This window comes from Fusarium keratoplasticum, chromosome 10 (assembly GCF_025433545.1).
Source record: "Fusarium keratoplasticum isolate Fu6.1 chromosome 10, whole genome shotgun sequence".
Taxonomy (NCBI): domain Eukaryota; kingdom Fungi; phylum Ascomycota; class Sordariomycetes; order Hypocreales; family Nectriaceae; genus Fusarium; species Fusarium keratoplasticum.
This window is the reverse complement of record NC_070538.1, coordinates 755,562-769,519: the sequence shown is the minus strand read 5'-3', so window position 1 is coordinate 769,519 and position 13,958 is coordinate 755,562. Positions and strand designations below refer to the sequence as shown.

The 13,958-nt window shown below is 51.1% G+C and overlaps 7 protein-coding genes across 7 annotated transcripts; 4 read left to right on the top strand and 3 right to left on the bottom strand.

Annotated features, from left to right (window-relative positions):
* Window positions 1-353: 353 nt before the first annotated feature.
* Window positions 354-1,502, bottom strand: NCS57_01210000 (Epimerase domain-containing protein; the record flags this gene model as incomplete). Its single annotated transcript, XM_053061782.1, has 1 exon — window positions 354-1,502. Exon 1 carries the CDS (start codon window positions 1,482-1,484, stop codon window positions 354-356), a length of 1,131 nt encoding a protein of 376 aa, XP_052908310.1. The 5' UTR covers window positions 1,485-1,502.
* Window positions 1,503-1,767: 265 nt separating this feature from the next.
* Window positions 1,768-3,275, top strand: NCS57_01209900 (uncharacterized protein; the record flags this gene model as incomplete). The annotated part of the gene is made up of 9 exons (XM_053061781.1): window positions 1,768-1,860; window positions 1,910-1,950; window positions 2,006-2,059; window positions 2,126-2,132; window positions 2,188-2,232; window positions 2,275-2,444; window positions 2,513-2,569; window positions 2,625-2,979; window positions 3,033-3,275. The coding sequence occupies 9 exons, from the start codon at window positions 1,768-1,770 to the stop codon at window positions 3,273-3,275; spliced, it is 1,065 nt and encodes a 354-aa protein (XP_052908309.1).
* Window positions 3,276-3,524: 249 nt separating this feature from the next.
* NCS57_01209800 (MFS domain-containing protein) lies at window positions 3,525-5,685 on the bottom strand (the record flags this gene model as incomplete). Its single annotated transcript, XM_053061780.1, has 11 exons — window positions 3,525-3,653; window positions 3,699-3,828; window positions 3,878-4,099; window positions 4,153-4,230; window positions 4,281-4,333; window positions 4,388-4,570; window positions 4,624-4,746; window positions 4,817-5,123; window positions 5,180-5,367; window positions 5,426-5,511; window positions 5,571-5,685. The coding sequence occupies 11 exons, from the start codon at window positions 5,683-5,685 to the stop codon at window positions 3,525-3,527; spliced, it is 1,614 nt and encodes a 537-aa protein (XP_052908308.1).
* Window positions 5,686-6,883: 1,198 nt separating this feature from the next.
* Window positions 6,884-7,795, top strand: NCS57_01209700 (uncharacterized protein; the record flags this gene model as incomplete). Its single annotated transcript, XM_053061779.1, has 1 exon — window positions 6,884-7,795. The coding sequence occupies one exon, from the start codon at window positions 6,884-6,886 to the stop codon at window positions 7,793-7,795; it is 912 nt and encodes a 303-aa protein (XP_052908307.1).
* A 364-nt stretch (window positions 7,796-8,159) lies between these two features.
* NCS57_01209600 (PKS-ER domain-containing protein) lies at window positions 8,160-9,338 on the top strand (the record flags this gene model as incomplete). Its single annotated transcript, XM_053061778.1, has 3 exons — window positions 8,160-8,171; window positions 8,229-8,351; window positions 8,403-9,338. 3 exons carry the CDS (start codon window positions 8,160-8,162, stop codon window positions 9,336-9,338), a joined length of 1,071 nt encoding a protein of 356 aa, XP_052908306.1.
* Window positions 9,339-9,985: 647 nt separating this feature from the next.
* NCS57_01209500 (uncharacterized protein) lies at window positions 9,986-11,024 on the bottom strand (the record flags this gene model as incomplete). The annotated part of the gene is made up of 5 exons (XM_053061777.1): window positions 9,986-10,386; window positions 10,434-10,502; window positions 10,562-10,645; window positions 10,698-10,774; window positions 10,825-11,024. The coding sequence occupies 5 exons, from the start codon at window positions 11,022-11,024 to the stop codon at window positions 9,986-9,988; spliced, it is 831 nt and encodes a 276-aa protein (XP_052908305.1).
* A 173-nt stretch (window positions 11,025-11,197) lies between these two features.
* NCS57_01209400 (Zn(2)-C6 fungal-type domain-containing protein) lies at window positions 11,198-13,486 on the top strand (the record flags this gene model as incomplete). Its single annotated transcript, XM_053061776.1, has 3 exons — window positions 11,198-11,816; window positions 11,869-12,563; window positions 12,617-13,486. 3 exons carry the CDS (start codon window positions 11,198-11,200, stop codon window positions 13,484-13,486), a joined length of 2,184 nt encoding a protein of 727 aa, XP_052908304.1.
* Window positions 13,487-13,958: the final 472 nt, after the last annotated feature.

Here is a 13,958-nt window from a genome sequence, read left to right as displayed (position 1 = left end):
AGTAATGTCAGCTCCGGAGAGAATAATGGGGGGATTTTCTCTAACCGAAGCCTCTTCCAGGTTACTACTCTTGGTCCCAAGGGATTTCTATTGAGAGGGGGTAGAGGGTACTAATGGGAATTATATCCCCATACGGGCAAGTCTCACCACAGCCGGAGAATCTAAACTCGGAGCACTGTGCTCCGATTGAGTCGGGCAATAGATTGGATCGATCCGAGAGCTTCGACTAGTCCGCAAGGTAACAATCTTTAGAATCACAATCCAATTCTACTCGTTATTCAACTCCAACAGTGACAGCGAGCGTCGACTTTGCCTTTTAGGATAGTCTTCATATTACGCATAACTTGATGAGCTTATTTCTTCTGGCCAATGCAGCTCTCCAATGTCCACGGTCTTTGCCCATTCTTCAACGCCTCAAGCTCATCCTTAAAGTCTTGCTTCCAAGCCTCTTCCAACCTGGTCGGATTCCAGCCTAACAGCCTCTTTGCTTCTGTTCCTTTCATCAACTTGGTGCCTGCCCAGCCTCGCTCAGCCATGTCGGTAAGTCCAGCAGTAATCTCGTCAGCTAGTTCCTGCAGTGTCACCTGTCGAATCTCCTTTGAAGACGGCGTGCCTTCACGAGGCAATATTCCCTCGGCGAATGCCACATCCAAGCAGTTCTGCATGATCTCCAACTGTAAAGCTCGTCCGGTAGCCGGAAAGATGATTCCGTTCTTTCCGCTAGGAATATAACCAACAGCGCGGTCCTCCCTTTCCAGAATAGTGCGAGTCAAGAGAACAAAGACATCGGCAAGATCCTCAACATGAACCCAGTCCCAGACTGAGGTCTCATTGAGTTTGAAGCCGTGCCCGTGCTGGATGACGTAGCGCATTATGATTGGAATGATAATGCCTTGTTGATTGAATAGTCCCGTTCCAGTTCCAAAAATGATTGGTGTGTTCAAACTGACTGCTTGGACGCCAGTCTCTTGGGCTGTTGACAGCACACGGACCTCGGTGGTTCTTTGAGGATATGGCTCGCGTGCGTCTTCAGCCTTCAAGAATTCATAGACTGCGTTGCCGTCCGTGTCATCCCATTCCCTATCCGGATACGCTTGCTGAGTGAGAGGTCGATCAGACAGATTGCTACAGCCAGATATATGCAGCATCCAAGGCGGTGAAGCACCTGGTTTGACCCGACGAGCGAGGCCTTTGACGAAAGCTTCAGCTCCATCGGTGATGAACCCTGAGCCTGTGCTGATGATAATATCATAGTTGGAAGCAATGTCACTGATGAACTCGACATCGTGAAGACCTGCCCACTGAATAGGATTGACGCGATCACCATAAGCTGAGCGAAGCTTATTAGCAGCGTCTTCGCTTCGGACCAGCAGGTCAAAAGTGAGGTGTTTCAGAACCTCATCCTGGGCTTTGATGAAATGATCGAGAACAGTGCCGCCGACATAGCCGGTTGCACCTATGAGAAGAATGGCCTGAGTGGACATGACTGCCGTGATGAATGCAGAAACAAGATGTGATTGAAACGACTGAGCGAATTTGGGAAACTGGAGGGGTAAAGTGTACAGGGATGAATATCAACCGAGGTCGCTATCATACGTTCACCACTCGTTCATTGGACCACGTATCGTCGCCTCTTTTAGCGATTGGACAGCCTTGACAGGCCTTGTCTGGTAAAGGGATAACACGTGATGCACAGCGGAAGATAAGTACTGAGGGGATCCCGACGCCCCACAAACTCGAACTCTTTTTATATTGCGTCTTTTTAGCATGGCCAATAATACCAGCCCAGACCCGGGCTCAAGCCCGGAGCCGACGGCTCCAGCTCAGCCTTTGCCAGCAGAAGGTCCCCTGGAAGTTGACGTGGGTCTTGTAATAAGCTTTATTTCCTTTCTCTCTAATGATTTTACAGGATGATGATGCCCTTGATCGTGACTCCACTTACAATCCCTCGTGAGTTATTCCTAGACCAGCCCTCTCCTTAAACTAACCACCATCCTTGATGAAGAGAAGGTTCTATCAGCGAAACCTCTTCGATCCATTCGAGCATTCTGGACTACAGGTGAGTACTCAGAGTATCATCACAGTTTCTAGCTCAATGAACATCTGACACGGTTTTCTCCATCAGATACAAGGTAATATCTCCTCGACGCATCAACTATTCATTTCACTGACTGACAAACTGCTAAGAACGGGCGGCGGTACCACGCATTCCGCGAGGGTGCGTACTTTGTTGTATGTGGCCTATACACCACTTGATTGCCCGATACTGACTAGAACTGTCCCAAGCCTAATGACGAAGAAGAGCAAACGCGGATGGACTTGGTTCATCACATCTACTCCCTCATTCTCGATGGCAGTCTTTACCTGGCACCCATCGGCGATAACCCTCAACGTGTCTTGGATTTAGGAACTGGCACTGGTATCTGGGCGATAGACTTTGCCGAGTGAGTTTATGCTCAGACCTACACAGTCTTGCCGATAGTACCGGCTCTGACGTGATGATATTCTTTAGCGATTTTCCATCGGCCGAAGTTCTTGGCACTGACCTGAGTCCTATTCAACCCGAGTGGTACAAAGACCCATCCCCTTGGTGCGAAGAGATGCCAACTATGAACTCATTGCAGGACACCACCCAACTGCGCTTTCGAGGTGGATGATTTTGAAGCTGAATGGCTATACCATACTCCCTTTGACTTTATCCACACACGGGAACTGGAGGGATGCATCAGCGATGACGACCGATTTTTCCAACAGGCACTGCGTCACTTGGTCCCTGGTGGTTACTTCGAGATGCAAGCTGTCGCTGCTCCTTTCTTATCTGATGACGGAACAGCGGAAAAGGCTGTCAACGCGCAGCTGTGGCTAAAGACTCTTTGTGAAGGATCTGCCAAGTTTGGAAAACCGATTGATTGTGCCCCCATGTGGAAGGACAAAATGATAGCAGCAGGGTTTGAAGGCGTGCAAGAGGAAATACGCAAGGTACGTGATTCCAAGCCACACGCTTCAGGCACAATACTAAACTGATATATCAGATGCCCCTCGGCGCGTGGCCGAAAGATCCAAAGCTGAAGGAGATTGGCAAGTTTCAGGCTATCCAGGAGGACCAGGCAATCGAGTCGTATACACCTCAGATATTTTCCAGCGTTCTTGGGTGGAGTCAGGAGGAGATACAGGTCTTTATGGCAAAGGTCAAAAACGAGATCAAAGATCCTAGCATCCATTTGTATCTTCCTGTTCACTTTCTTTGGGGAAGAAAACCTAGACTGCAGGGCTAGGCTAATAAGCATTATTTGAGCGACATACTCACCTGGAGTTTACGTTATCTACTCTGTTATATGCTTGGTACGGCCGGGAGGCTCAATACAACTCAAGGAATAAACTGCAGCATGAAGATCGATCTTCTGGCTCAGTTAACCCATCGAGGGCCGGGCTTCAACTATAATAAAGAACACATTGGCAGGATAAAGATCATCCCAGCTTATCGTGCTACCACCGGAGCTCATGAGGTACATATTCTCCCTAGCCTAGCCAGACATGACCGCTTTATCCTTGTGGCCGTTCTCCTCGATGAGAGTCTTAGTGTTCTTAAACCTCCAGGCGGGGATCTTTCGCTCGTAAAGCTCGTCGAGCTCCCAGTAGGTTCGGCCATAAGTCTAAAATTTGTTAGCCAAAGCCTGATTTGCATCTACGTGACGTACCTCAGGATAGAAGAACCACAACAGGATCGTTGTAGGAACCAACATGCCAGCCCATACATAGACGGCCTTGATGCCCATATTTCCTGCATCAGGGCTAATCATGTACGAAACGGACCACTGAAAGGCAACACTGGTACTTCGTTAGCTTGAACGGGAGCGTCGATGTAAGGGCAACCCACAAGCCGATGCCATAACAGCCCAGATTGAAGGACGTTGTCTGAGCTCGGAGACGAGGAGTCGAGGTTTCCCCGGCTGCGACGAAGCCAATGGGTCCAGCTGAGCAGCCGTAGCAGATTACCCAAAGCAACAAGAAGGCAAGAGCAGCCTTATCTGATGCGTCTGATTTGAAGAAGCCGGTCGTTCCAAGTCCGACATTGAAGACCATCATGAAGAAGCATCCACTGAGTGCAGACATTAGCACTTGGAAACAAAAGTAGGCACAGATAACAGTTACCCAATAAGAAGGGGCCTACGTCCGATATACTCGCATGCAATCAGTGACAAGGAAATAGTGACGATGAGGAGAACAAAACTAGCAAGATTTAGCGGGACTGTTCGGGTAGGTGTTGAGCCCGTACTCACGTAATAATGGTAACAACAAACGGGTCTTTAAGGCCCGCAACTTTGAAGAAATACTGTGAACTGGGTCAGCCTCCGCAGCGCCAGTCACCAGCGGAGTAAATACTCACTGTCGAATACCCGAATACGATCGGGGCACCCGCAGCCCACTGACTGCAAATACCCAAGCAGCCTGCGAATGTCCTGCGCCAGTGAGCACGCTGGAAGATTTCCAAGAAGGACGACTCCTTGACTGTCTCGTTGAACCGCTTTTCTGCCTCGAGACCATGCTGGATAACACGATACTCGTGGTCCTGAACGAACGTCGTCAGCAAGCTTCCGCAACTCTCTTCTTTCGAACACATACCACATTATAGCCGGGCGCAGTCCCATACAGCTTGATCATACAGCTCTTTGCTTTCTCATGGTCGCCCTTTCGAGCGTGGTAGAGGTGGGATTCGGGGACAAAAAAGATCAGAATGACGAGGACCTGTCATAAGGGGAGAATAGGTTAGCCGGAGGGAGAGAACTAGGGGGTGTCAATCTCAGATAGAGCATACTCCTGTGAAGATGAACTCGGTAGCGATCAAAGGCCTCCACTTGGTTGGCTGGTAAACATCAACGAGCTGAGTAGCGACGGCACTAATGAGCTGACCCAAGGCGATGAAGAGCTGGTAGGCACCAATCATCAAGCCTCGAATCTGGAACGGCGATAGCTCAGAGACGTAAGTGACGAGGATGGACTGAGCCAGACCAACGCCCAAACGGACGAGCACGGCAGCTCCGAGCCAGCTCTTCCAGTCGAATGCTGTGATCTGGGCAACCGAGCCACCGAGCAGAATCACGATAGCACCCATCATGGCTGGCCTGGAAATGCCGGTTAGTGGAAAGAGCGGATTACGTTTTGAAGTGGACAATATTACTTTCGGCCGAAGCGGTCAGCGAAGTAGCCCGCTGTAAACATGCCCAGAGTCTTGGACATTTCCGCAAAGCCCTGCCAATACGATATGACTTTGGCGCTAATAGCCGGTTCGCCGTCGAGGGTCGTGTCGGCCATCTGGTTGATGAAAGCCTGCATGGGAATGACGTTGCCGGGAACCTGCTGCTGGAACTGCAGAACACGTACATCAGCTCTCTGGCCTTCCTCGTCTGAACTGAAGTGTACTTACCCCATCGTTGAGGGCTGCCCAATTCAGGATCAAGCAGAAGATGGTAGTCCTCCAGAAGACTTTGGCCACCTCCCATTTCCCGAGAGCTGAGAGGCATGTTAGACTCGCGACCCGTAGATGGCCCGGATGTGTCAGTTCAACTCACAAGCATACTTGGTCTCCAGGACCTCGCCCCCTTCTACATTTCCCACCACATGTTCAACGTGACTGCTATCTTCAGAAGGCTTGACGGCAGGCTGGTCAGAATCCTTGGGACCCATGTTGGCGATTTGGATAGATGTGTGAACTGAGAATCGTGATAAGGGATGGATAAGTTGGAAGGTTGATCCAAATGGAGCGGTTAGAATCACAAACGTTCAAACGTCTACTTATACTGTAGAAAGCCACATGGTGAGTAGCGCCACCGAGTTGAAGTTGCCCCGGATTTGACCCCATGGGTCTGGGGAAGAGGAACTTTTCTCCCTGAATGGGGGATAGACCCTCCCGTTTACCGTTAGACCGGAAGCTGGTGAGCTCCGGGGGTAGACCAAGGAGACAGCCATCGGAGCACTGTACTCCGAACACTAGGCCAGTGTCCAACTCATTTCCGAGGGCTTTCTAGCTTGAGCTCCGTACTAACTTAGAGTTTCACTCCATAATACTCTCCATGCTGACTCGTGACTCGAGGGAACCCCTGCTTTACGCAAGGGCCACAGGCCTCGGGCGACAGTTATCCGACCTTCAATCCGAATCGTTGGGTTTGGTGTTGTGTAGTCGGCGGGCAGACCGCACCTGCAACTAGTTCCCCTCACCCAGAAGCCAATAGCGGCTTCATTACCTTTGCCACCATGGCGTTGCCTCCTTGTGTCTTTCGATCTGGAGTACCGACGAGCTGGGCTTGTCTCATGGCGTGACGTGTTGAGGCTAACCACGGAAATGCTGCCGGTGTAGTCATGCTCAGCCTATCCGATAATCTTGATCAAGTAGACGGGCTGACAGTCGCCTATGAGTCGAAACATATTCGCCTGAGATCCAAAGACGAACCAGTTCTCCCGACAGCCGTACGGACACTCACTCTTGGTCATGCTCTACATCCGATGTTGATATTGTTCCAAGCGATCATCTCAAAGGAACTGTTGGATGATCTGCTATGATGACTGGCGCCTCTGAAAATGGATGTGCCGTGCCGTGACGGATGTCATGTTATCCTGTCGTCTCTTGACATGCAACCCGGACCGGAACTTGCGAACTCGGTCGGTGGGGCTCCGAATTGAGCCCCATGCTGCCCCGGCCGGCTGTGCTCCGAGCCGGAACAAGAGAGGAAAGAGAATAGCGTCACTGGAAGATCCAGTCTTGACGACATGCCATAAAGCGTACCTCATTCAGACCTAAGGTGTTGCTGTCATCTACATGCGACTTTCCCCTCTCCCTTTCAATCATAGTCGGCATTGTCTTCGTTCCATCCCGATCACACCCAGGATGTCTCCAAGCGCAGAACTGGATGCTCGCGAGGCCCTCACCCTTCGCAGCGTCCCGATGATGATTTTCAGCGACGGCAGTGCTTCCTCCATGACTCCGCCACCAAAGTCGGCACTCGACTCCGATCCCGCCGTCGGTGCACAGAAGAGGTTCTCCGTCACCGGAAACGCCGTTGTTACTGGGGGCGCCGGCGTCCTCGGTCTCCATGCCTGTGACGCCCTCCTAGAGCATGGCCTAGAGGGTCTCATGATCTTGGACGTCAACCCTGCCCATTCGCAGGAGCAAATCGCCAACTTGCAGAACAAGTTTCCCAGAGCCAAGATCATGGCGCTCAAAGTCGATGTCACGGATGAGAATGCTGTCAACGCGGCCATGGAAGAAACGGCCCGGGTTCTAGGATCCGTCGACACTTTGATCTGCTTCGTTGGTGTTGTAGGGTGCGTCGAGACATTAGAGATGCCAGTTCCTCAGTGGCGAAAAATCCTTGATATCAACACCACCGGCTCTTTCATCTGCGCCCAGGCCGCGGCTCGACAGATGGTGAAGCGAGGCAGAGGAGGGTCCATTGTGTTTGTGGCGTCCATCTCTGCCCATCGTGTCAACTATCCTCAGCCCCAGGCAGCATACAACGTGAGCAAATCGGCTCTTCTCATGCTCAAGAGTTGTCTCGCTGCCGAGTGGGCTCGGTATGGGATTCGGACGAATAGCATTAGCCCGGGATACATGGACACTATCTTGAATGAGGGAGATGGGATCGCGGAGCACCGTAAGATCTGGGCTGAGCATAACCCTAGCGGGAGAATGGGCGCTCCTTCTGAGTTGACGGGAACTGTCGTGCTTCTTGCCAGCTCGGCAGGAAGCTACATCAATGGTGCTGACATTGTTGTTGATGGAGGTGGAATTGTTCTGTAATTAGAGCGAGTAACTACGTGAAACACAATGCCAAAACCTTGGCTGCTCAAACAAATCATACATTTTGCATCTGCCATGCTTGTAGAGAACTTGACCAACCTCGGATATATTATCCTAGATCGGCCTTTCGCATAAGAATTGTCCAGAACCCAGAATATGGTGTCGTTACCCCGTCAGGTGAGGGGAAGAAGGGCTTCGATCCTCGTTCGGGCGACAGTGCTCCGATGCGGGGTTGGGTCCCCACCAAGTACCTGCCAGATCCGACTTCTTAGTTGAGGATCTCGCTATTTCAAGGGCTGTCAATGCGTAGTCCATCAGCTCCAGACTCGCTAGCCTTTACTACCATCTTGACTTTCGAATCAAGATGAGCCAAACAGTGAGTAAACTATGAGCTCAACCGCCATTGAAATTTCTGAGTCTCATGTCCTGTCAGAATCTCTCTTGTGTCCTCTATGGTCCCGGCAAAGTCCGTTTTGAGGATCGACCGGTCCCATCCCTCAAAGATCCCCACGATGTCATCATTCGCATTTCCTACGTCGGCGTCTGTGGCAGTGATGTGAGTTGCATCTAAAAGAAAATGACACCGTTTAGATTCTCACCTCTTCAGGTTCACTTTTGGACGGATGGCGGCTTTGCGAGAAAGGTTTCCGAGGACCAACCTCTCGTCATGGGCCACGAAGCATCCGGCATTGTTCACTCGGTTGGGCCTGATGTTACGCTTCTCAAACCCGGTGACCGCGTAGCTATCGAGCCTGGGTTCTCCTGCAGAAGATGCAAGCAATGCAAAGATGGAAGATATAACCTCTGTCCCAAGATGAAGTTCGCCGCAGATCCTCCCCTTACGCAGGGTACACTGTCTCGCTTTTTCAGCATCCCCGAGGACTTCGCATACAAAATTCCCGATTCTCTCAGTCTTGAAGAAGCCGTTCTCGTTGAACCTCTGGCAGTTGCCGTCCATGGTATTCGCCTTGCAGGCCTTGGGGTTGGGCAGCGTGTCCTGGTACAAGGCTCTGGGACCATTGGTCTCCTCACTGCTGCGGTCGCAAAGGCGTATGGCGCGAGGCAGGTCTACATCACGGATGTTAACCTGGACAAGATCACATTCGCAAAGAAATATCTGGAATGCTCTGCGTTTGTCCCAGATCTCGGGTCGACGCCAGAGGAAAACGCATCCAGGTTCAAGACTGAGACGGGACTCGGCGATGGCGTTGAAGCAGTCCTAGAATGCACTGGCGTTGAAGCATCGACTCAGACTGGGCTTCTTGCCCTCTCCGCCGGTGGTGTTCTTGTTCAGGTCGGGATAGGGAAGCCAGTGCAAGCAATTCCTATTCACGCCATGTCTGAGAAGGAAATCGTTCTCAAGACGTCATTCCGTTATGGGCCTGGTGACTATGAAATCGCACTCGAGCTGCTTGAGTCTGGTAAAGTCTCTGTGGGGCCTTTGATCAGCAGTATTATGCCGTTTGAAAAGGCTACCGAAGCCTGGGAGAAGACCAGAAAGGGTGAGGGGATTAAGAACTTGATCCGGGGGGTACAGGATTGAGTCCATGGCATAATATCAGCACTTCATAGTCTTATTATCTCCTGCTGCCAAACTTAAACCAGCCATATGCCCTGTTACTATCTGTCTATCGGCTCAGTTATCCCATCAAGGACCAGGCTTCTACTACAACAAAGAACGAAATAATGCCCTGTTAAATTCAATCCTTTCCCAACAGACGCTAGACGTCTAGTGGTGCGGCGATGTTGTCCATATAAACCCGACCCTTTGCACTGCGAGACTCAACTTTCCACTATTGAGTTCCTACGGCTGCAGAAGCTTAATTTTATCTTGGGTAGTTACAGTGTTTTACAGCATTGGGTTTTAATGCTGCTATGTGTTAATTAGTGTGTTTGCTCTTGTCTGCGACCAAGATGTCATCGAAAAAGAAGAATAAACCTGACCCTCAATCGTCGAACTTGGGCAAAAACAATTCCTGCCCTGGGGCTTTAAAGGAGTGCGATGAAGAACCTCAAGTAGGAAGCTCGAACTCAAGCCTATCTCTATACAAGAATAATTCTAGAATATTCTCCTCGCAACTCAGGTTACAGAATCATAATTTGTGCCTGGCGCGCGCGCCCGTGGTCACGTCTTCCCTGCGATCGGACTTTTTAGGCATCATGATTTCTTTGTAGTTTGAGATAGGTACTCTAAGGCAAGACATATCCGCCATCGATCAGGATATCGCTCCCCGTCATGTAGGTAGATGCATCACTAGCGAGATACAAATAGAGACCCTTAATCTCCTTAACGTGCCCCTGTCTCCCAAATGCCGACATGCGATAAGCCTCATTGATCGCCAGAGGGCTCGCACCCATCTTCGTATCAAAGAACCCAGGGGAAACAATATTAACACGCGCAAACTCCCGCCACTCTCGAGCGAGTGACTTGCCAAAGTGCGTAATGAAAGCCTTGGTGGCATTGTAAACCGGTTGATCCGTGGGGACGTTTACGATGTGAGCGCTCATGCTAGAGGTGATGATGAAGTTGCCAAAACCTTGACGCTTAAATATCTCGCCGGCGTACTTGGCTGTGAATACGACGCCGTCCACTAGACGCGAGTTAGTTGAGCTCAAGACCTGGCAGAGACTCGCTTACTATTCACAGATAGCTGCTTCTTGTATTCGTCGATCGTCTGCTCTAGAATCGGCTTCGAGATTGCCATTCCTGTGTGGTATTCACCATTAGCCTCATGGCGCCACGAATAACCTGTCATGGGTACTCACCCGCGTTGGCGACGAAAACATCAATCTTTCCAAAGTCCTTCAGCACAGTTTGGAGAGTCTCCTGAACTTGGCTCACATCCGAAACTAACAGTGTTGTTAGGATTGACCTGGGTTATCAGCAGCTCATGGTGCTTACCGTCGACCTTGTAAGCAGCTGCTTTAACTCCATTCTGATTTACCAAGTCCTGGGCCCTGTCGACGGCGGCGGTATTTCTGCAGATGTTAGAGTTGATGGGTCGCAACGAGGCCCAGCGGGTTCATACGAGTTATACCACAGGGCAACATTTCCGCCAGCTTCAGCCATGGCTGTAGCCACAGCCAGACCAATTCCGTCAGCAGCACCCGTGATAACGACAACCTTGCCGTTGAGGCGGAGTTGCTCAACAACGTTGGACGGGGTGTCTGGGAAGGGCTTGGGGAATCCCTCCCGGACCTTGGCGCAATCCTCGAATGTCATGGACATGGTGGCGGTTAAAGTCAATTTGGTGAAGAATTTCCTGGTTTCGCTAGATGATTTCAATTAAGAAGGAGAGAGTTGATGAATTCTCTGGTTATATGTTGGGCGACTTCGTGTCATCTGACCCACGTCGGAGCTCTCTGCTCCGACACCTCTGTCGATCCAACCACAGAGCTCCAATGTTTCTCTCCCTCCGCTTCCATCGACATCTGAAGAGGCAACCTAGTCCATCGGGCGACAGTCAGCCGCCCGCCGTTACCTCGTCCTTGCATCAGCAAACAACGGCCCCGGCCCAATACCAGCACCTCCGCAACGCCCCACTCGGTGCTCAACCCCCGAGCCGATCGGACATGAGTCGTCCCACGGGGAGGGATGGGCCACGGCTCCAAGTCAGCCGAGCCTGTGTCCACTGCCAAAGGCGCAAAACACGGTGTGCGGGGAGCAACAATGGCCAAAGAGCTTGCAGTTACTGCTTGAGCACTGGGAAAACGTGTAGTTTTGACCAGCGCCCGGATCGAACCCCGCTCACTCGCAAAAACCTTGATGACGCTGAGACGCGTTGCATGCAGTTGAGGTCGCTTCTAGAGAAGTTCAACCCTGGCTTGGATATTGACGCCGAGCTCGCAGCATTCGGTAGTAGTTCTGATGTTGTACAAGATTCGCCCGATGGCGTTGAAGATGGCGCCGCTCGAGAAGATTATGAGTGGAATGAGGCCTCATCACACGTCTCGCCTGGCTCCTCAGCTATGCATAAGGATGGCATGGCAATTCTACCGAGCCTCAATGCTGGATACCTCGGTAAGCTCCTTCCGTCGCGCATCTGACTTGAGCTGATCCTGTTTGCATCAAGGCCGAAGCTCAGGGTCCGAGATCCTTCAAGAGGTTACGGCCTTACTCCCGCCATCCACGATTCTATCACCCAGTGGCAGTGATGAATCCCACCCGCTTCCCGCCCAGCCTGCTGCGAGAGGCGTTGGCCCAGACCCTCCACAGCTTGCATCTTTGGCTGTCATCAACACGTTGATTGATGGGTATTTTCGCCTGTTCAACACCTCTTACCCAATTCTCCACGAGCCAACATTCCGAAGCGAAGTCGCCAATCGAGACAGGGTGTGTGCCAACCCGACCTGGCGTATAATATATTACATGGCTCTGGCCATTGGGAGCTGGCTGCTGGACAATAACACAACTCCCGAACAATGCCCGTTTTACTCTGCTGCTAGATCACGTATCTCGATGCAGGTATTTGAGGCCGGTACTATCAGAACTGTTCAAGGTTTGCTTCTGATGGGCAACTATCTGCAGAAGCGAGACAGGCCGAATACTGGATACAGTCTCATCGGTCTTGCCCAAAGGATCGCATTCGGGATTGGTTTGCATCGGGAAAGGCCGTCGGCCGAGGACAAGGTCGTGTTCGAGCGGCATCGACAGCTGTTCTGGGTCGTCTACTGTTTTGATAGTGGTTTCAGCATCACCACTGGTCGCCCGATGGCAGTTCTTGAGGGCTTTATAGATCAAGCTTTACCCCGGAACATTGACGACCAAGTGAGTCACCATCTTGCGAATATGTTCCTAGAATACTAACACGGCTGGCCTAGGACTGTGATAATTCATCCGTTGTGCCGGCTCCTGTCAACTACCCTACCACTTACTCCGCCCTCATTGCTCAAGCTCAGCTAGTCAGGATTGCAAACGGGATTCACCACGAGTTCCTCTCCGCAAAGACGGCCAACCAAAAGATGGCATACCAGCTGGCTGAGATCATGGCCCAGAAGCTGGACGTGTGGAGAGACAACCTCCCGACATACTTTACTAGCCCAGATGTCCCGGCCTGGTTTCTGGGCCCACGGTCAATCGTTTTGTGGAAAGAGCAAAACTTGCGCATTCTGCTATGGAGGGGAACCAAGAAGGTTCACCCATATTTGCCAAGTCGCATGGATGCCAGGAGTCGCTGCCTTGACGCCGCGATGGAGACTATACAGTCCATCTCCTCCTTTGTTGCCTCCTATGAAAGTGGCCTGCACCCTGGAATCGTTTGGTATGGAACCTACTTCATCTTCCAGGCAATGCTGGTACTCGAAGCCAGCTGTCTTGGCCGAGATGGCCAACCTGACCAAGATTTCCCGTACGATTCCGGGGGCTGGGAGGCCTCAATATCCGCTGCCACCCAATGTCTTGAGTCGCTTGCCCGAAGGAATAGCTCCGCCGCCCTCTGCCTCGAGTTCATTGAGAGAATTCATCGTTCAGCCGGATCGACGGCTGGAGAAATGCCTGGTACCCAGATGGACTCTGTGCAGCAAGCCACGGATGGAGTCCTCACCTATGACTATCTTTTTGATCCGACAGCTTGGACGTCGGAAATGGACAACATCGCCACTGACCCAGTTTTACGGGAGCTCATCGGCGAGGCCTTTTTGGACTTTGAGGCTGTACCAACTGTGGCTTGTGACCTCGACTTGTCTGCTTGACTCAGCCACGTCTCCGCGGCGCTCAGGACGTGTTCGTGGAAACCCGAGCGCCACCTCCCCCTTATGATATAACTCCTCCTCAACGAATTTTCTTCAGGCGGCGGCTAGATCATGGTTATACTATTGATAAGAAAATAATCCTAAGGCTATTCAAGGGCCTATTATTAATACAAACAAAATACTATATATACATACTTTCGGTCTAAGGGTACAGGGTAAGTAGATATAAGTAACTTAAGTATCTAACCCGCTCTACTTTCAAGTTGTATCTCTTTACCTATATTCCCAGAAATATTATTCTAACGAAATAGGTGAGTTCTTACTTGGTCGTAGGTGTCACAGCCTAGACATGCCCAGGGTCACATGCCACACGTACCCACAATAGGCACCTAATCCGCGTATACAGTGAGCCGCTTACTATTACGACCGTGAGCGATTATATACTACTCACTATAAGCTTAGTAAGCGGTCT